Here is a 22,244-nt window from a genome sequence, read left to right on the forward strand (position 1 = left end):
TACATTACACACACACACACATTACACCCAACAGACACACACATTACACATTACACCCAACAGACACACATTACACACATTACACCCAACAGACACACATTACACAACAGACACACACACACATTACACACACACACACATTACACCCAACAGACACACACACATTACACACCCAACAGACACACACATTACACACCCAACAGACACACACACATTACACACCCAACAGACACACACACACATTACACACCCAACAGACACACACACATTACACACCCAACAGACACACACACATTACACACCCAACAGACACACACACATTACACACCCAACAGACACACACACACACATTACACACCCAACAGACACACACACACATTACACACCCAACAGACACACACACACATTACACACCCAACAGACACACATTTTTTAATTTTCCAATGCTCCTGGATTTCAGTCAGTGGGAAAAAAAATTGTGACGTACAGCGACAGGTGGAAGCTCTCGCATCGTTTAGACCCTCACACACACACACACAGACACACACACAGACACACACACAGACACACACCCCTGTTCACTAAGGTCACACTGAGTGTGTGTGGCGTGATGGAGCGTTGGGGTTGTTTTAATGTCGTCTCTGAGCCTCACGTCTTCCTCTTGGTGTTTCTCTCTCTAGGTTTCAGAAACACGTCCACACCTACAGAATCCTCCCGGACGAGGACGGATTCCTCGCTGTGCAGGTACAGAAAACACACACAGACACACACACACACACACACGTACTCACTCCACTGAGGTCAAGTGTGTGTGTGTGTGTGTGTGCGCAGCAAAAACTGTATTTGCTTCAGTAGCAGCTGGCAGGCAGAGATGGTTTTGTTGGCTCCCTAACTCTCTCTCTCACATACACACACACACACACACACACACACACACACTCTAACAGCAGCCTCTTTGTGCGTTGTGCCCAACAGCTGTGAAGTCTCCACCAGCCACATGCATGCCCTGCCTTTCTCTCTCTCACACACACACACACACACACACGCACACACACACTCACTCTATGCGTGTGGCCACATCTGCTGTATGGTGTTGTGTGTTTACCAGGAGAAGTTCTTCCTGGTCTTATTTTTAGGTCTCTGGCTCATATCACACCATGTCCTCCTCTTCTTCTTCCTCCTCCTCCTCCTGCTCCTTCTCATTATTTTCCTTCTTGTTGTTCTTCTTCTTGTCCTCCTTCTCCTCCTTCTTGTCCTTCTCCTCCTCATCATCTGCTTCTCTCCTCCTCCTTCTCATCCTCTTCCTCCTCTTGCTCTTCCTCTGCCTCCTCCTTCCTCTTCTACTTTCCTCTCCTCTCCTCTCTTCCTCCTCCTCTCTTCCTCCTCTCCTCCTCTCTTCCTCCTCCTCTCTTCCTCCTCTCCTCTCATCCTAGACGTCTCAGGGCGTGCAGCCGAAGCGTTTCCAGACGTTACCTGAGCTGGTGAGTCTGTACCTGCAGCCCAGTCAGGGCCTGGTGTCCACGCTGCTGTTCCACGTGGACCGTGAGGAGGAGGCGGCCTTCAGCGACGACCGGGACTACTCAGGTACCTCCTCACATCCTCACCTCGCATCCTCACATCTTCACCTCACATCCTCACATCCTCACAGCCTCACGTCCTCATGTCCTCACAGCCTCACATCCTCACATCCTCACAGCCTCACGTCCTCACCTTGTCTTGTGTGAACGTCTCGTCTTCTGATTGGTAGATGGGGAGGACGAGAAGCCGCCGCTGCCCCCCCGCTCTGCCTCCACCTACACGCCCCCCGGACCGGACGCGCCCCCCGAGAGGTCAGACACACACAGACACACACACACAGACACACACACACAGACAAACACACACACAGACACACACACACACAGACACACACACAGACACACACACACACACACACACACACACACACACACAGACACACACAGACAAAGACACACACAGACACACACACACACAGACACACACACACAGACACACACACACACACACACACACACAGACACACACACACACAGACACACACACACAAATAGACACACACACACACACAGACACACACACAGACACACACAGACAAATAGACACACACACACACAGACACACACACAGACACACACACACAGACACACACACAGACACACACACACACACACAGACACACACACACAGACACACACACAGACACACACAGACAAATAGACACACACACACACAGACACACACACAAACACAGACACACACACACACACGCCCCCCGAGAGGTCAGAGACTCAGACCCACTCGCTGCTTCACAACGAGTTCACCATGTGGTGCACGCACACAACTGCAACACACACACACACACACTCATACAGACAAACATACACACACACACACAGACACGCACAGAAGCCGAGGCATGATGTTGCTTCACTGTAAATATAATACAAATTGTAAGTAGAGGTATATGAACAAACACGCACACACACACACACGTGGTCAGATACACACACGCACACAGACACACACATACACACACACTCACACACACAGACAGACACACACATACAGACACACACACACAGACTCGTATTAACCTCCCCCGTCTGTTTGCATGAAGAAGGAAAACCACGTCCTGTTTAGAGTCGCGCTGGATACACAGCGTTGCTGACATGTGTGTGTGTGTGTGCGTGTGTGTTATGTTTGTCTGTATGAGTGTGTGTGTGTGTGCGTGTAAGAGGAAGTGTGTGATTCTAAAAGTCCTGACCGCACAGATGCAGCGCTCACAGACACACACACACACACATTCACACAAACATACACATTCACAGACACACACTCACATACACATTCACACACACATACACTCACACAGACACACACGTACACAGACACGCATATACACACAGACACACATACAGACATACACATCCACAGAGACACACAGAGACACAGACGCACACACACACGTACAGATACACAGTGACTATGTTCCCTACCGGTCAAATGTTTTAGAACACGCCCATTTTTCCTGTTTTTATTGACATGTCAGCAGCTCCAGTGAAGAACCTGAAATGGGTCAAAAGTCAGCGGCAAACTGCCAGAGGTCAAACAAAGTTTAGTTCCCAAAAACAGAAACATAATGCACATTTCACAGTTATATAAAAGGCCTTTTTCAGGGAACACGTGATGGTTCACAACTTGTTCTGGTAGTAAATGAAGCCGTGAGAGTTGAAGCTCACACTTCCTCCAGGTGTCTCACCTGTAGTTGATCACTGTGTGTATAAAGCAGTGAGGGGGCAGCCGGTGTCACGACACCTGAAGCTTCATGTGGACAGTGTTGTACTGCAGGGAGTCGTATATTACTCTTGTTATGGCAAGAAAAGGGCACAAAACAAAGGAAGACAGACCATAACAACCCTTAAAGGTGAAGGTCTTTCCTTTAGAGGAATGCAGGTGTTCTCAAACCCGTGACCTTTGTATAAACACTCTTCATCGTGTGAACGTTGTAGCGCTCCAGCAGCGAACGGCCTCAGCACCATCTCCCACGAGTACCTGAAGGGCAGCTACGCTCTGGACCTGGAGGCCGTCAAGCAGGGAGCCGGCTCGCTGCCTCACCTCAACAAGACGCTGGTGGCCTCCTGCAAACGGCTCAACGGGTACACACACACACACACACACACACACACACACACACACTCTGGTCCATGCATGCGCTACACTAAGCCATTTCTACTAAATCCTAGACATGCACAGCCTGCAGAGCCGCCTGCTTCTTCTCTTGTTTTGGTCACAGTGGCACATGTTGCACATTCAAACATTGAAATGAGCCACAGAAAAACAGGAAAACATCAATGCTTTTATTTTGAAGGTATCAAATAAAATGGATTTATGTTGTAATATTAGAGATATTTTCATTTTATGTGGCCCCTGACAGCTTGAAAGACACGTGATCACCTTTTCTTAAAGAAATGTAAGGAAATATCCCGTGCTTCTATTTTGAAGGTTTCAAATGTAATGGATTTATGTTACAATATTAGAGAAATCTTATTACGTTCAATATTTCTACACTCAAATAAACAATAATCAAATGCAGAGAGTTATTATAAAGACATGCACCGCAGCCTGACCCTGGTTCGTATGGATGTTGGTGGTGGGGGAGGGGCCGGAGGCGCTGATTGGCTGCCACGCTTCCGTCAGGCTGCCCCAGGGCAGCTGTGGCTCCTGATGTAGCTCCACCACCGGGATGACTGTGTGTGTATGACTACTGGACTCTGGACTGTAAAGAGACTTCGGGTATTTAGAGAAGCGCTATATAAAATTGAAGGTTATTATTATTATTATTATTTAACAATAGGTTCTAGTAGTTTATATTGAGACCTTTGAGGGCGGCGTGGTGACTGTGAACATGAGGATGACCTTTGACCCCCCCCCCCCCCCCCCACAGGGAGGTGGATAAGGTTCTGTCGGGTCTGGAGATCTTGTCTAAAGTCTTTGATCAGCAGAGTGCCTTCATGGTTTCCAAGATGATCCAACAGGTACGACTTCTTCTTCTTCTTGTCCTTTTTTTGTCTTCCTTCTTCTTGTCCTTCATGTTCTTCTTCTGCTTCTTTTTGTTCTTCTTGTTGTTCTTCTTTTTGTCTTTCTTCTTTTTCTTGTTCTTCTTTCTGTCTTCTTGTCCTTCTTTTTGTCTTTCTTCTTGTTCTCGTCCCTATTTTTGTCCTTGTTCTTGTTCTTCTTGTTCTCCTTCTTGAAACGTCTGCTTGTTGTGTTTTCTCCATCTTTGTAGTCTTCATAAAGTTAATGTAGTTCTTTCCTCCGCCAGTCGGTGAATCAGGGTGGAGACCAGGAGCTGGAGAACCTTGTGACCAAGCTGGCCATTCTCAAAGACCTGCTGTCCTCCATCGAGAAGAAGGTACACACACACACACACACACACACACACACACACACACACACAGTCATGCAGCCTCCACATGATCACTGCTGCTCCCTCGGATCTTTTAACAGAAGTGAATTTGTTGTCGCTGCCCTTCTAAAAATATTTGCATACTATTTGATTCCTGGGAAAGAGAAATAGAGCGACGTGTCTTTCAGCTTCAATCCCTAATTTAAAAGTTCATTTCTACTTCCGCTGCCTCGTGTCTTGACTCGTGTGATGTCACTGACTCCGCCCCCTCTGCTCCTCTTAGAAAACATGGGAAACTGTTTCATTGTTGACACCAACACACCCACAGCATCTCCATTTGTGTCCGAGAGTCTCTTCTGTGTGTGTTTGTGTGTTTTCTCTCTTCTTCCCGTTCTCTCTTGTGATTGTTGTCTCTCTCCCTTTGATCTCTTTCTCTCCTCAGGCTCTGAAAGCTCTCCAGGACATGAGTTTGTCATCGCCGTGCTCCCTTCCTCCGCTCTCCATGCGGCACAGCAAAGCCATCCCCGTGCAGGCCTTCGAGGTACACACACACACACACGCACACACACACACACACACACACACACACACACACACACACACACTAGTCCCTCTTAAAGTAGTCCCTCTTACAGTAGTCCCTTTTGAAAGTATTCCCTCTTAAAGTAGTCCCTCTGAAAGTAGTCCCTTTTGAAAGTAGTCTCTCTGAAAGTAGTCCCTCTGAAAGTAGTCCCTCTTAAAGTAATCCCTCTGAAAGTAGTCCCTTTTGAAAGTAGTCTCTCTTAAAGTAGTCCCTTTTGAAAGTAGTATCTCTGAAAGTAGTCCCTCTGAAAGTAGTCCCTATTAAAGTAGTCCCTCTTAAAGTAATCCCTTTTGAAAGTAGTCCCTCTGAAAGTAGTCCCTCTGAAAGTAGTCCCTCTTAAAGTAGTCCCTCTGAAAGTAGTCCCTCTTAAAGTAGTCCCTTTTGAAAGTAGTCTCTCTTAAAGTAGTCTCTCTGAAAGTAGTCCCTCTGAAAGTAGTCCCTCTTAAAGTAATCCCTCTGAAAGGAGTCCCTTTTGAAAGTAGTCTCTCTGAAAGTAGTCCCTCTGAAAGTAGTCCCTCTTAAAGTAATCCCTCTTAAAGTAGTCTCTCTTAAAGTAGTCCCTCTGAAAGTCGTCCCTCTTAAAGTAGTCCCTTTTGAAGGTAGTCCCTTTTGAAAGTAGTCCCTCTGAAAGTAGTCCCTCTGAAAGTAGTCCCTCTGAAAGTAGTCCCTCTGAAAGTAGTCTCTCTTAAAGTAGTCCCTCTTAAAGTAATCCCTCTTAAAGTAGTCCCTCTGAAAGTAATCCCTCTTAATGTAGTCCCTCTTAAAGTAATCCCTCTTAATGTAGTCCCTCTGAAAGTAGTCAGGGGGAAGAGTTACACCGTGACACCTGATGGTCAAACCCGCCGTGGCTCTTTACACGATACGAATAACAAGAGAAATGTGTGAACTAAAAAACGACAATTAAGAGGATCAGGACAAATTCCTGATTGTTGTTTTTAGATATATAGCTGACTACTTATTATTATTAATATTATTAAACATAAAACAATAATAAACATAAAACAATAAAAATTGTAAAACAATAACAAATGTAGAACAATAACACACATTAAACAATAACGAACAATAAAAAATAATAAACAATAACAAACATAAACAATAACGAACAGTAAACAATTATTAACAAAACATTAGCACACATAAAACAATAGCAAAGATAACAAATAATACATGTATAAACAATAGTAAACAAACAATAACAAACAAAACAATAAACATAAAACAATAACAAACATAAAACAATAGCAAACATAAACAATAACAATCAGGATAAGACACACTATAAACTATAACTGACTTTATGTGTAGTTGTAACTGTTGTGATAAAAGCATCTCGTTATTGTGGTGACAGTCGAGGGAGAGGCCGTCTCTTTGGCGCCCCCTGGTGGTTGGAGCAGGAAATTCTGTGGACACTTTTAGAAAAGCAGCACAAGCCCTTCCAGCTTCATTTGAACATGTGTGTTTTAAAATCCCCTCATCTGATCCACTGCAGGTGAAGCTGGATGTTTACCTGGCAGAGCTGACGAAGATAGGGAAGAGTCAGAAGTACACCCTGTCCGTGGACGTGGAGGGGGGGCGGCTGGTGGTGATGAAGAAGGTGAAGGACAGCCAGGAGGACTGGACGACCTTCACGCACGACAAGAGTGAGAATGTTAGAGATGCAGTTCAACACTATTCCATCATTTAATGAAACATTTTCCTTTAACCGCCTTTAACCCGTCAGTCTATTTGTACGTCACTCTCCCCGGCCGCTGACCCCTGACCTTTGACCCCTGACCCCTGTGTGTGTCTCAGTCCGTCAGCTCATCAAGTCTCAGCGGGTGCAGAATAAACTGGGCATTGTTTTTGAGAAGGAGAAGGAGAAGAACCAGAGGAAAGACTTCATCTTTGCCAGTGCTAAGGTCTGCACACGCACACACACACACACACACACATACACACACACTGCCTCAAATGAACACGTGTAGATGTAAGAAAGGAGAATCGATCATTAAAAGATAAAAAATATTCAAATAACAAGAACATATTCTGATGTATCTTATTCTTGTGTGTGTATCTCTCTGTGTGTGTCTCTGTGTGTGTGTGTGTGTCTCTCTGTGTGTGTGTGTGTGTGTGTCTGTGTGTCTGTACGTGTGTCTCTGTGTGTGTGTCTCTGTGTATGTCTGTCTGTCTCTGTGCGTCTCTCTGTGTGTCTGTACGTGTGTCTCTGTGTGTCTGTGTGTGTGTGTGCGCGTGTCTTTGTGTGTCTCTGTGTGTGTCTCTGTGTGTGTCTCTCAGAAGCGGGAGGCCTTCTGTCAGCTGCTGCAGCTCATGAAGAACAAACATTCCAACCAAGACGAGCCGGACATGATCTCCATCTTCATCGGCTCCTGGAATATGGGTGAGACGCACGCACACACACACACACACACACACACACACTAGACGATCACCTTCAACGCTACTTTGCGGCCTCCAGGCTCGGTGCCCGCCCCCAAGGCCCAGGCCTCGTGGCTGCTGTGCCGCGGCCTCGGCAAGACGCTGGACGAGATCACGGTGACCATCCCCCACGACCTCTACGCCTTCGGCAGCCAGGAGAACTCGGTGTGCGACCGCGAGTGGGTGGAGTCGCTGCGCGCCATGTTGAAGGAGCAGACGGAGCTGGACTACAAACCGGTGGGCGGCGAGACCGAGACCTTTTCCCTAAACGGCGTCAGAAACACAGGAGGGCAAAGGGCAAAGCTGCCCCTAGAAATATAATGTTGCCCTGATATCAGGAGGAGAGGCAAAACATGCCCCATAATCTAGATAAATTACTATCGTCTCATTCATTTGTCATTTAAGGTTTATTAATTACTTGTGTAGACACGGAGATTTCACAAAATGTTTGGTCATGAAAATGTCGTTAAAAGTCATGGAAAGGTCATAGGAAAGGTCATGGAAAGTTTTTAGAAAGGTAATATTTATATAATGCACAATTTAGATTAATTCAAAGTGTTTTGTTTTTGTTCTTTGTTGTGCGTGTCCTTTCTGTGTCGCCTGTACTAGACAGAATAAATCAATAAATATATTTTTTTATTATAAAAAACAAAGAAATCAGTTATAATTGTTAATAGTTGTTTAAAAAATAACAAATAACTACAAAGAAATAAGAATCGAATTAAATATGATTGTCTGATTTATGTTTTAAAAAATGTAAGAAAACAATTTGTCGACTACAGAGAATAATAAATATACTTATTTAGGCTTACTGTATCTGAGAAAATGTCATAAAAATGTCAATAAGACTATTAGGCAAGTCTTATTATTGCAATTTTTATAACAATTTCTCAGATACTGTTAGCCTAAATAAGAATATTTATTATTTTTGAACAAAGCAGGGTTCGTGCGGTCATGGTAAACCTGGAAAGGTCATGGAATTTTAAGATGGTCATTTCCAGGCCTGGAAAAGTCATAGAAAAAACTTAAATCATTAAAGTTTTGGAAAAGTCATGGAAATGTTGTTATATTCACATGTTCATTTACACTGAGTTTGAAATAATTAATATGTTTTTTAAAGAAAGACGCTCAAAAACGCACAACATTTTCTAAATTGTTCATGTTTATATCGAGATTTCAGTTTGGTCGTAGGAATTTGGTTTAAAGTCCTGGAAATCCACTGGTCAACATGTGTAAGAACCCTGACAAAGTTTAAAGGTTATTTCACAAAAGTGCCCTCAATTTATTTTTAAATGCCCCTGGATTTCATGTCAATTTCCTACCCTGTCCTTAAATGTCATAAAATAACCGAGGACTATCGTGTCCCTGCTCTCTCCTGATTGGTCGACAGATCGCGGTGCAAACGCTGTGGAACATAAAGATTGCGGTGTTGGTGAAACCGGAGCACGAGAACCGGATCAGCCACGTGGGAATGTCCAGCGTGAAGACGGGCATCGCCAACACGCTGGGTAACAACACCACACACCGACCGTATCCGAGTCCAGGGTTCCTACGGTCATGGAAAACCTGGAAAGGTCATGGCATTTTAAAATGGTCATTTCCAGGCCTGGAAAAGTCATGGAAAAAACTTAAATCATAAAAGTTTTGGAAAAGTCATGGAATGTTGTTATAATCACATGTTCATTTGAGTTTGAGTTCATGGAGTTTGAAATAATTAATGTTTTTTTAAAGAAAGACGCTCAAAATATGAGCTCAATACGCTACATGTTGTAGTTTGTACCAAGATTTCAGTTTGGTCTTGGACATTTGGTTTAAAGTCATGGAAAAATCCTGGAAATCCACTGGTCAAAATGTGTAAGAACCCTGTGCGTCACAAAGGGGCTGTTACATTTTACTTTATTACTGCAACCTGAGAGAACATCTTATTAAACTTAAACTTCAGAGAAGGAAACCAGATATGTGTTTGTCTCAAACTGAAGATTCCTGAAGCATTTTAATGTGACTCAGTTGCAGCTGACGACCGTAATAAACGTATTTTAATGTTTCAGGCAACAAAGGCGCCGTGGGCGTGTCCTTCATGTTCAACGGGACGTCTTTCGGCTTCGTGAACTGTCACCTGACCTCAGGGAATGAGAAGATTGCCAGGTATCTACCACAGTCCTATATATATTTATACATGTATATATGTTTTCATATAAATATATATTTATACATGTATATATAGATACATGTATATATGTTTACATATAAATATATATACATGTATATATGTTTACATATAAATATATATTTATACATGTATATATATACATATATATATATGTATACATGTGTGTATATATATGTTTAATATATTTATTCATATATAAATAGATTTATATATATTTTTTGAATATATATATATTTATACTAAGATTGTTTCATATATATATTTTTCATATAGATTTAGTTATAGATTTATATATGTGTATTTATATATAATCTTTTAATATATATATTTAAATATTTATATCTTCACGGTGGAGTCTATAAATGAAATAGCCAATAAATATATATATTTATTTTTTTATTGGCTATTTCATTTATTGCACCTTTTACATTGCAGTTTTACTCTGTGGTTGATCTACTTTTAGAGACACACATTACACGCGCTCATGCAGCTCTTATGACCCCGTGACCTTTGACCCTCCAGGAGGAACCAGAACTACCTGGACATCCTGCGCCTGCTGTCGCTGGGAGACAAGCAGCTGAGCTCCTTCGACATCTCTCTGCGCTTCACACACCTCTTCTGGCTCGGAGACCTCAACTACCGGCTGGACATGGACATCCAGGTGAGGCCGCTCACACACACACACACACACACACACCCACACACACGTGCTTCACTCCTCCTCTTCTTCGTGTGCAGGAGATTTTGAACTACATCAACAGGAAGGAGTTCGAGCCTCTGCTGAAGGTGGACCAGCTCAACTTGGAGAGGGAGAAGAACAAAGTGTTCCTCCGCTTCGGTGAGAGTCACACACACACTCCCCAAAACACACTGGTGTGTGTGTGTGTGTGTGAACGGGAGAATAATTAAAGACTTTTACACACTGAAAAAGAAATACCGTATGAACTGCCACAGCTTCAGGACAGGTGTGTGTGTGTGTCTCTCTGTTTCTGTGTGTATGTGTCTCTCTGTTTCTGTGTCTCTCTGTGTGTGTGTTAGGATATTTAGAAAAGGGTAAATATGTGTTTCATGATACACATTATTCTGTTTCTCACTAGTGTGTGTGTGTGTGTGTTCCTGTGTGTGTGTGTGTGTGTGCAGGGGAGGAAGAGATCTCCTTCCCTCCCACCTACCGGTACGAGCGTGGCTCCAGGGACACGTACGTGTGGCAGAAGCAGAAAGCCACCGGGGTACGTCTCGTTTCAGATGAACTCGAACGCATCGCAGACGACGTCTCCCCGGTTATTCATGACTGATGTCTCCTCTGTCTCCTCTGTGTCCTCTATCTCCTCTGTGTCCTCTGTCTCCTCTGTGTCCTCTGTCTCCTCTGTGTCCTCTATCTCCTCTGTGTCCTCTGTGTCCTCTGTCTCCTGTGTCTCCTCTGTGTCCTCTATCTCCTCTATCTCCTCTGTGTCCTCTATCTCCTCTGTCTCCTCTGTGTCCTCTATCGCCTCTGTGTCCTCTGTCTCCTCTGTGTCCTCTATCTCCTCTGTCTCCTCTGTGTCCTCTATCGCCTCTGTGTCCTCTATCTCCTCTGTCTCCTCTGTGTCCTCTGTCTCCTCTGTGTCCTCTGTCCTCACGTGTCTCCTCTGTGTCCTCTGTCCTCACGTGTCTCCTCCTCTGTGTCCTCTGTGTCCTCTATCTCCTCTGTGTCCTCTATCTCCTCTATCTCCTCTGTGTCCTCTGTCTCCTCTGTCTCCTCTGTGTCCTCTATCGCCTCTGTGTCCTCTATCGCCTCTGTCTCCTCTGTGTCCTCTGTGTCCTCTGTCTCCTCTGTGTCCTCTGTCTCCTCTATCTCCTCTGTCCTCTATCTCCTCTGTCCTCTGTCTCCTCTATCTCCTCTGTCCTCTATCTCCTCTGTGTCTTCCGTGTCCTCTATCTCCTCTGTCCTCCGTGTCCTCTATCTCCTCTGTCTCCTCTGTGTCCTCTATCTCCTCTGTGTCCTCTGTCTCCTCTGTCCTCTATCTCCTCTGTCTCCTCTGTCTCCTCTGTCCTCTGTCTCCTCTGTCCTCTATCTCCTCTGTGTCCTCTATCTCCTCTGTCTCCTCTGTCCTCTATCTCCTCTGTCTCCTCTGTCCTCTGTCTCCTCTATCTCCTCTGTCCTCTATCTCCTCTGTGTCCTCTATCTCCTCTGTCTCCTCTGTCCTCTATCTCCTCTGTGTCCTCTGTCTCCTCTGTCCTCTATCTCCTCTGTCTCCTCTGTGTCCTCTATCTCCTCTGTGTCCTCTGTCTCCTCTGTCCTCTATCTCCTCTGTGTCCTCTATCTCCTCTGTCTCCTCTGTCCTCTATCTCCTCTGTGTCCTCTGTCTCCTCTGTCCTCTATCTCCTCTGTCTCCTCTATCTCCTCTGTGTCCTCTGTCTCCTCTGTCCTCTATCTCCTCTGTGTCCTCTGTCTCCTCTGTCCTCTATCGCCTCTGTCTCCTCTATCTCCTCTGTCTCCTATGTGTCCTCTGTCTCCTCTGTCCTCTATCTCCTCTGTGTCCTCTGTCTCCTCTATCTCCTCTATCTCCTCTGTGTCCTCCGTGTCCTCTATCTCATCTGTGTCCTCTGTCTCCTCTGTCCTCTATCTCCTCTGTGTCCTCTATCTCCTCTGTGTCCTCTGTCTCCTGTGTCCTCTTGTCTCCTGTCCTCTGTCTCCTGTGTCTCCTCTGTCCTCTATCTCCTCTGTCCTCTATCTCCTGTGTCTCCTCTGTCTCCTCTGTCTCCTCTATCTCCTCTGTGTCCTCTATCTCCTCTGTCTCCTGTCTCCTGTGTCTCCTCTGTCCTCTGTGTCCTCTATCTCCTCTGTGTCCTCTGTCTCCTGTCTCCTGTGTCCTCTGTCCTCTGTGTCTGTCTCCAGATGAGGACCAACGTCCCGTCGTGGTGCGACCGCATCCTGTGGAAGTCGTACCCAGAGACTCACATCGTCTGTAACTCGTACGGTGAGCATGTTCCTGAAGTCGCTTCATTGTGAAGCTCTACAGGCTCATGGAAAACATGGAAAAGTCCTGGGATTTAAAAATGTTTATTTACAGACTTAGAAAAGTCCTTGGGAAAAAAAGTGAAATCCCAAAAGCTTTGAAAAGATCCTGGAACTTTGTTCTGTTCATTATGTTCATCTACACAGTTTGATTAAAAGAATAAACATTAATATAAATAGTTATTATTTTAATTAAACTATTGTCTCATTTAGGTTCATTTATTACTCGTGTAGACACAGAGATTTCACAACATGTTTGGTCATGGAAATTAGATTTAAAGTCCTGCAAAGGTCATAGGAAAGGTCATGGAAAGGTTATAGGAAAGGTTATTGGAAAGGTCATAGAAAGATCATGGAAAGGTCATAGAAAGGTCATGGGAAGGTTATAGGAAAGGTCATAGAAAGGTCATGGAATGCCATGTGTCTTCATGTGACCCCTGCTCTGTACGTGACGATGAGTCTAACACGTTGTTTGTTTCAGGCTGTACCGACGATATCGTGACCAGTGATCATTCCCCCGTGTTCGCGACCTTCGAGGTCGGCGTGACCTCCCAGTTCGTCTCCAAGAAAGGTGAAAACAGGATTCCCACGGTCATGGAAAACCTGGAAAAGTCATGGAATTAATTTTTGTTGTTATATCCAGGCCTGTAAAAGTCCTTTTTTTTAAATTCTTTTTTTTTTACTTCTGTTTTTCGCTCTTTTAAAAGCTCAAATTCACGATTTGGCCGAAAAATCTGATTTTCTAAATAAAGCGAACTCTGTGCACGTTTGTCTTCCAGCTCAAATCTGGACAGTTTGTGTCTGTAGTGATCATCTTATCGACTCTTCTCACATGCATTGTGCTTCTGGGGTTTCCTGAATCCACTATTCTGTGCCACCCACTCAGATCTCACCTGCCCCCCCCCCCCCCCCCCCCGTCACGCCTGTTTCTCTCTCCAGGTCTGCCCAAGGCCTCCGAGCAGGCCTACATCGAGTTCGAGAGCATCGAGGCCATCGTGAAGACGGCCAGCAGAACCAAGTTCTTCATCGAGTTCTACTCCACTTGTCTGGAAGGTGAGGAGTCGCACCACAGGGTTCTTTCCACATCCTACCTCCTCGAGTTCAGCTTTCCTGCCCTTCAAAATAAAAGTTCAACATTGAGCATTGAGAGTGGCCGTATTGAAATATATGAAGTGTAAAACACTTTATTGTCAAATATTGTAACTTGTTTTGTTTAGTTTTTCACAGGTTGCACCGATGTTTATTATCTTGAAAAGATATTCGGTGCAAAACAGCCACAATAAGCTATTGTTTGCCAAACATTTGTTATTTTTGCAAAGTAATCATAGGATATAAAGCAACAGATGGAGGAGGCACAACACCTTATTTTTAAAATAATAATTCAGAGTGGACCATTTAGTTGCAATTTTTTGGGGGGTGTGAACATCTTTCTTCCTCTGAAGCGTGACAGAAAAAGTTTGAGTAAAAACATCCATCTGTTTCTCCTTCTTGCCTCTCTCGCCCCCTCTCTCTGTCCCTCTCTCTCTCTCTCAAGCAGTCAGTTCACCTTTAAGCTTGAATCCATGTCTGACCTTTGACCCCTGCCTCTTGTCCTCCACGTACTGTTGAATGAGATGCAATAGAAACATCTTCCTTCTCTCCTCCCCACTCCTCCTTCCCACCTCGTTCCCTTTACCCCCCCCCCCCTCTCTCTCGTCTCCAGAGTTCAAGAAGAGTTACGAGAATGACAGTCAGAGCAGCGACAACGTCAACTTCCTGCGCGTGGGCTGGTCCAACAAGCAGCTGACGACGCTCAAGCCGCTGCTCTCCGAGATCGAGTACCTGCAGGACCAACACCTGCTGCTCACGGTGAAGTCTCTGGACGGATACGAGTCCTACGGTGAGGAGAGAGGAGAGGAGAGGAGAGAGGAGAGGAGAGAGGAGAGGAGAGAGGAGAGGAGAGTCTAAGAGGAGAGAGAAGAGTCAGAGAGGAGAGAGAGTCAGAGAGGAGAGAGAGTCAGAGAGGAGAGAGAGTCAGAGAGGAGAGAGAGTCAGAGAGGAGAGAGAATCAGAGAGGAGAGAGAGTCAGAGAGGAGAGAGAGGAGAGAGTCGGAGAGAGAGGAGAGTCAGAGAGGAGAGGAGAGTCGGAGAGGAGAGTCAGAGAGGAGAGGAGAGAGGAGAGTCTAAGAGGAGAGGAGAGAGGAGAGGAGAGTCTAAGAGGAGAGGAGAGAGTCAGAGAGGGGAGGAGAGTCTAAGAGGAGAGAGTCAGAGAGGGGAGGAGAGTCTAAGAGGAGAGAGGAGAGAGTCAGAGAGGAGAGAGAGTCAGAGAGGAGAGAGTCAGATGAGGCCTTTAATCCGTGAAGAGGACACCGAGTCTGACTCACACACCTGTGTGTGTGTGTCTCTGTGTGTCTGTGTGTGTGTGTGTGTGTGTCCTCTAGGAGAGTGTGTGTTGGCCCTGAAGTCGATGATCGGCAGCACGTCGCAGCAGTTCCACACCTACCTGTCCCACCGGGGCGAGGAGACGGGGAACATCAGGGGCTCCATGAGGGTCCGGGTCCCCTCAGAGAGGATGGGGACCCGGGAGCGTCTCTACGGTAACGGGGACACCTCTCCATGTCTCACTGCTCTGTGAACCCTAAACCTCTCCATGTCTCACTGCTCTGTGAGACAGAACCATCCTCAGTCCAGGGATGTTTCCACAGGAGATGAAGAATTTTAAAGAACATGTTTCTCTAAGGCACCATTTCTGGTTCCTCAAAGAACCTTTCAAACCAGGGTTCTCTAAAGAACCATTTCCTTAAAGAGTTCTTTAAAGGGTACCTGTAGTCAAAAACAACAACGTGCTACATCCATTAGGCGCATCAAATAAATCATATTTTCCCCGCCGCTATTGTCAACAAGTCACACATAGCCCGAGGCTTTACATTTCTTTGTCAACATTCCGAGTCCGTGAACGCTTCAGGGCGCAGACATCTTGCCAGTTATTTACTCATGTCAGAGGTCACTATGACGTTGAGTCGTTGAAAGGAATTCAGCCAATCCGGAGCCACTTCTACACGCGTTGCTTCTTGGGATAGATCGGTGGCCTCAAGAATTACACAATCTATATCAGGGGTGCTCAATATGTCGATCGCGGCGACCTGCCAGTCGATCGCGGCGTAGTATTGGTAGATCGCATGACATTAAAAAAAATTGGCCCGCCCCCCTGTCACTTTCTCTATAGCGCCACATTACAGCAGAAGCACGTAATTTCTGTCTCTACGTGTTGCGTTGACAGTCCTCTGCCCGCCGCGGAGCTCCCGACACCGGTTTGCGCGCATCGGGACGGACGGAGCAAAGAAAAAGTCACTAGCACCCCCGAACATGTCGGCCGAACATTGCATCAATGAAAGACATCTCCAGCGCTGGCTTATGCGCGATGTAGCTATCAAGCTCACGCTTTTGTGTAAAGCAGATTAGGTCTAATGTCACGATATCATCGGACATAAATTCGTGCTCTTTACAACAAATGCACTCTATGTCTGTTTTTTGTGGCACACATTTCCCACAACTGCACCAAACGTCCGCCGACTTGCGTGCACGGTCCGCACGGTGAAGCATCTGGACCGGCGGTCCTTCGGCATCAACTTCATCAGAATCATCGCTATTGCTGTCACAATCAACTAAATGGGGATAGTCTGCTTTTAATGGTTCATACAAGTATCCAGTTGCTGAATCTGACAATCTTTCATCGTCCATATTTCGCCCGTTTTCTATATTATTATCAAGTTCTCAGCATTTGTTTGCGAGCGCTCGACGTTGTTTACATTGGTTTCTGAACACATCCGCTGTGGCTGGCTGTCGATCTCTCAACGATGTGACGTCACACCACCGGCGCCATATTCAAGCTCCAGTGCAATGTCGCATGTCGGAGTTGAGGACTTTGAACAGCCTAAACTACGTATTGTTATTGAATACTGGACCGTCAGTGCATGAATAACCTTTAGAAACACATTATCTTTTGATCTGGCTACACATTCGAGATCACAACAGGTACCCTTTAAGAACCTATAAATGTGCCTCAAAGAACCTTAAATGGTTCTTTAAGGCCCCATTTCTGGTTCCTTAAAGAACCTTAAAAAATGGTTCTTTAAGGAACCATATCTTCTTAAATTCACCTTTTTAATCTTCAAGAGTTTTCAGGTGTGAGTTCACGTTGATTGATGTTGTTGTTGTTGTTGTGTTTCAGAGTGGATCAGCGTGGATAAGGATGAGACAGGGGGACCCAAAGGGAAATCCAGCGTTGTGTCCAGATTAGGCCACGAATACGTGAAGTCAGTCCCAGAGACACGTCTTCATCATCTTCATCATCTTCATACTGCTCCGTGTTCATGTTAACATGACTCAGCAGAAAGTGATTTTCTCTCTCTCTCTCTCTCTCTCTCTCTCTCGCTCTCTCTCGCTCTCTCTCTCTCTCTCTCTCTCTCTCTCTCTCTCTCTCTCTCTCTCTCCAGGCCCTCTGTGGTTCGTAAGCAGCTTGGTGATTTGAGTAAAGTGAGCGAGGAGAGAGAGAGAACCATCAAGGAGGAGACCACCGCAAGGTACCGCCCCTTTTTACACACACACACACACACACACACTGACCTAAACACGCATACCTACACACACACACACTGACCTACACACACACACACTGACCTACACACGCATACCTACACACACACACACTGACCTACACACACACTGACCTACACACACTGACCTACACACACACACACTGACCTACACACACTGACCCACACACACACACACACACCCTGACCTGTGTGTGTGTGTGCAGGCCTAAGCAGGACCCAATGGAGGACCCCTCCCCCATCTGTAAGAACAGCTACAACAACCCCGCCTACTACATCCTGGAGGGTGTCCCCAACCAATCAGCAGCCGCCCTGTCGCCAGAGCTCCTCCCCTCTCCCGTCTCCCCGAGCCCCCAGGCGGCCAAAGCCCCGCCCCCCTCGGCCGGCGCTCGGACCAAACCGCCCTACGCCGCGGCCCCGGGGCCCTCGCACCCACGCAGGCCCCTGATGGGGCATCCGGTCCGCGCCATCAGCGAGGAGGGGTCCTCGGAGGAGGACGCAGGCGCGTGCGTGGCGGCCGGAGCGCCGGGGGGCGGCGGCGCCGGAGCGCCGGTGGCGAGCACGCTGAACCGACCTCCTCCCGACTTCCCCCCTCCCCCCCTCCCCAAGGGGGCACTGGAGACGGTGGCAGAATCCCCCTTCTCCAAGCCCCGCCCCCTTTACCCGGACCTCGCCGAGGCCAGGATCACCGCCGCCGCCCCGCCGGAGGGTTTCAGGCGAGGAGGAGGAGGAGGAGGAGGAGGAGGAGGAGGTGCGGCGGCGTTGGACGACCAGTCGTGCTCTGTACTCCAGATGGCGAAGACGATGAGCGAGAGCGAGTTCTCCGGGCCGGCGGCGCCTCGCGCTCCGTCGGCGCCGCCGCTCAGAGCGCCGCCGCCCGGCGCGGCTCCGGACGCCTGCCGCACGTTTCCCCCCAGGAACGCCATCACGGAGAGCATCGCCGAGGACACACCCCCCGAGGAGGTGAGCCGCCATGACGGGATCTTCATCCTCCTCTTCATGCTCCTCTTCATCCTCCTCTCTGATGTCCTGTGTCTCCTCCTCTTCCTCAGGCCCTGTGGGGCAGCAGCAGTTCTTCTCTCTCTCTGGGCGAGTCGTCGGTGGGCGAGTGGCTCCATCGTCTCGGCCTGGAGCGCTACGAGACGGGCCTGCTGCACAACGGCTGGGACGACCTGGAGTTCCTCAGGTAGACCCGTCCCCCACCTCCCCCACCTCCCCCACCTCCCCCCCACCTGTCCCCCACCCGTCCCCCACCTGTCCCCACCTCCCTCCACCGTCCCCCACCTGTCCCCCGTCCCCACCCCCCACCTCCCCTCCACCTGTCCCCCACCTGTCCCCCACCTCCCCCACCCGTCCCCCACCTCCCCCACCTGTCCTCCACCTCCCTCCACCTGTCCCCCACCTCCCCCCACCGTCCCCCACCTGTCCTCCACCTGTCCTCCACCTTCCTCCACCTCCCCCCACCTCCCCCACCGTCCCCCACCTCCCTCCACCTGTCCTCCACCTTTCCCCTCCCCGTCCCCCACCTCCCCCACCCGTCCCCCACCTGTCCTCCACCTGTCCCCCACCTCCCCTCCACCCGTCCCCCACCTGTCCCCACCTCCCCCACCCGCCCCCACCTCCCTCCACATGTCCTCCACCTTTCCCTCCACCTGTCCCCCACCTCCCCCACCCGTCCCCCACCTGTCCTCCACCTGTCCCCACCTCCCTCCACCCGTCCCCACCTCCCCCACCTGTCCCCCACCTCCCCCACCCGTCCCCACCTCCCTCCACCTGTCCTCCACCTTCCCCTCCCCGTCCCCCACCTCCCCCACCGTCCCCCACCTGTCCTCCACCTGTCCCCCACCTCCCCTCCACCCGTCCCCCACCTGTCCCCACCTCCCCCACCCGTCCCCCACCTCCCTCCACCTGTCCTCCACCTTTCCCCTCCACCCGTCCCCCACCTCCCCCACCCGTCCCCACCTGTCCTCCACCTGTCCCCACCTCCCTCCACCCGTCCCCACCTCCCCCACCTGTCCCCACCTCCCCCACCCGTCCCCACCTCCCCTCCACCTGTCCTCCACCTTTCCCCCTCCACCCGTCCCCCACCTCCCCTCCACCCGTCCCCTACCTGTCCTCCACCTGTCCTCCACATAACAGTGGTTCTGTTCTGCAGTGACATCACGGAGGAGGACCTGGAGGAGGCCGGCGTGCTCGACGCCGCTGACAAGCAGATCCTCCTGGAGAGCCTGAAGCAGCAGAACTAGACCCTCTAAACCTGGTCCAACCAGGTCTGGTACCAGGTGAACTGGACCGGGTCTGGACCGTCACCAGGTGAACTGGACTGAGCCTGTTGATGCCAGGATGTGCCTTCGGAGGGGAACTTGCTCTCTCAGATCCCAGGCGGAGCCGACAGGAAGTGGCCGCGCCCCGTCGTCGTCGCCGTTCAGTCCTCCAGCGTTTTGCTCTTCACGATGTTTTGGGCGTCTGGTGTTTAGATGGTGGAACTCGTTGTTGTCCACACCCTCGTATTTATGTGTTTTTGTTTTTACGGATAAAGGGAACACGGAGCAAAGCGTCCCGTTGAAGCTCGGCGTGGACGGACCGGCTTCACTTAACGATATTTACAGGTTCACATTTCAGCTTCTGAGTTTCAGAAATAAACACTTTGAAACGAGTACAGAAGGCGATAAAGACATGATATATATTATATTATATATATATTATGTATATATATAATATATTATATATATATATATAATATATATATATTATGTTTGTATATGTATGTATATAATATATTATATATCTATATATATTATATATATACATAATTTATATATTATGTATATATATTATATATATATATACATAAAATATATATATTTATATTATATATATATATATATATACACACGAGGTCAACTCTGAAGGTTTCATCCAGCACATTTATCATTTCACTGTAACATAGTTTGTGAGGTCATTTCATCAAGAAGGTAAATCTTATGCTTACACCAAAGCTTTCATTCATTTCTATTTAAATAGTTTAAATTCTTCACGGATCAGTTAACACGGAGAGATGGATTAACTGATCATGATGTACAGGAGATTATTTACTTTTTTTATTGTCTCAATCATTTATTTCCCCATGTGTTTGTGTAGATTATATTCTCTCGGTGTGTGTCCGTCATAGAGTCACGTGTTGTCCTCGTGGAGTCAGACCAGACGGTTCTGCAGACTGTTTCACGGCGTGTCGTTCCCCGTGTGGCCAGCAGGGGGCGCTGCTGCTCCGCGAACCTCCTCAGCGGGTTTGACGCTGACTGCAAACTGTGCAACCAAGTCCTGGAAGAAGTTTGTTTATATATTATTATCCTTGAGCATTTAAGCTCACCATGTCTGTTTGTTCTTAATTTAAATCCTGCCCGTCGTCGAGAAGACGAAAGGTTATTTTATATTTAGTGAAGACGTCTCAAAGTTTAAATGGGTTTCATAATTGGGACTAAATGTGTTTGTAGCATTTCATTCATGTCTTTCTCTCCTGACTCAAAAACGTCCTCGAATTATGTTCCTCATGTAGCCTCAGTGTGTGTGTGTGTGTGAGTAAGCGTGTGTGTGCGAGAGAGAGTGTGTGTTTGTGTGTGTGTGAGAGAGAGAGGTGTGTGTAAAAGAGAAAGTGAGTTTTCTCTTGATGTTCCTCTGTTAAGTTAATGTCAGACGTCTACGGACAATGTTGTTGTTGTTGTGTTTTGTTTTTCAAATTAAAATCTAATATCTTTCCTTATTTTCTACATGAGCTCATTTTCTTCCTCTCGTCGTCTGCAGGTGAAGAGGAGGCAGACACGAGAGCGAGGTGCTCACGGGGAAACGAGTCGTTTAGTTTGTGAAGTTGAGCATGAAATAAAATTAAAGTCCAAATCTGGGACGGGAGCCGGTTTCACACGGCCTGCAAAACATGGAAACGTCACAACATTTATAAAACGGTTATTTCCAGGCCTGGAAAAATCCTTGAAATTATTTATATTCATTATGTTCATTGAGTTTTAAATATTGAATATGTTTTTAAAAGATGACACTCAGAATATAAGCAAGTTTAGGGTTAAACAATAGTTAGATTACAAGAATAAACAGCTGTATGAATGTTTATTATTTTAATCTAAACTATTGTCTCGTTCATTTGAGTCATTAAGGTTATAAACTGTAAGATCTATTCTCTTTTATTTAAATACAATGTTTTCTCACTTTTTTAATGTTTACACCGAGATTTAAAACAATGTTTGGTCATTAAAATTTGGTTTAAAGTCCTGGAAACTCCATTGGTCACCATGGTGATGAACCTGTTCACTGGTCACCATGGTGACGAACCTGTTCATTGGTCATGTGGACGAACCTGTTCATTGGTCATGTGGACGAACCTGTTCATTGGTCATGAGGATGAACCTGTTCATTGGTCGTGAGGATGAACCTGTTCATTGGTCGTGAGGATGAACCTGTTCATTGGTCGTGAGGATGAACCTGTTCATTGGTCGTGAGGATGAACCTGTTCATTGGTCGTGAGGATGAACCTGTTCATTGGT

At 47.1% G+C, this 22,244-nt stretch overlaps 1 protein-coding gene across 1 annotated transcript in view; it reads left to right on the forward strand.

The window, feature by feature from the left end:
• The window catches only part of inppl1a (inositol polyphosphate phosphatase-like 1a), a 32,561-nt gene extending 11,110 nt beyond the window's left edge, over positions 1–21,451 (forward strand). Inside the window, exons 2-27 of the mRNA XM_056442125.1 lie at positions 681–744; positions 1,434–1,584; positions 1,748–1,829; positions 3,531–3,677; positions 4,466–4,556; positions 4,844–4,933; positions 5,370–5,468; positions 7,003–7,153; positions 7,305–7,411; positions 7,788–7,890; positions 7,969–8,165; positions 9,319–9,436; positions 9,977–10,073; positions 10,621–10,759; positions 10,837–10,936; positions 11,239–11,327; positions 12,977–13,058; positions 13,578–13,667; positions 14,036–14,149; positions 14,799–14,975; positions 15,517–15,672; positions 17,307–17,391; positions 17,572–17,658; positions 17,898–18,654; positions 18,744–18,877; positions 19,847–21,451. Of these exons, the coding sequence (XP_056298100.1) occupies positions 681–744; positions 1,434–1,584; positions 1,748–1,829; positions 3,531–3,677; positions 4,466–4,556; positions 4,844–4,933; positions 5,370–5,468; positions 7,003–7,153; positions 7,305–7,411; positions 7,788–7,890; positions 7,969–8,165; positions 9,319–9,436; positions 9,977–10,073; positions 10,621–10,759; positions 10,837–10,936; positions 11,239–11,327; positions 12,977–13,058; positions 13,578–13,667; positions 14,036–14,149; positions 14,799–14,975; positions 15,517–15,672; positions 17,307–17,391; positions 17,572–17,658; positions 17,898–18,654; positions 18,744–18,877; positions 19,847–19,937 (3,598 nt within the window). The 3' untranslated portion in view covers positions 19,938–21,451. The remainder of the gene's footprint in view (positions 1–680; positions 745–1,433; positions 1,585–1,747; positions 1,830–3,530; positions 3,678–4,465; positions 4,557–4,843; positions 4,934–5,369; positions 5,469–7,002; positions 7,154–7,304; positions 7,412–7,787; positions 7,891–7,968; positions 8,166–9,318; positions 9,437–9,976; positions 10,074–10,620; positions 10,760–10,836; positions 10,937–11,238; positions 11,328–12,976; positions 13,059–13,577; positions 13,668–14,035; positions 14,150–14,798; positions 14,976–15,516; positions 15,673–17,306; positions 17,392–17,571; positions 17,659–17,897; positions 18,655–18,743; positions 18,878–19,846) is intronic.
• Positions 21,452–22,244: the final 793 nt, after the last annotated feature.

Source organism: Pseudoliparis swirei, chromosome 20 (genome assembly GCF_029220125.1).
Source record: "Pseudoliparis swirei isolate HS2019 ecotype Mariana Trench chromosome 20, NWPU_hadal_v1, whole genome shotgun sequence".
In the NCBI taxonomy this organism is placed as follows: Eukaryota; Metazoa; Chordata; class Actinopteri; order Perciformes; family Liparidae; genus Pseudoliparis; species Pseudoliparis swirei.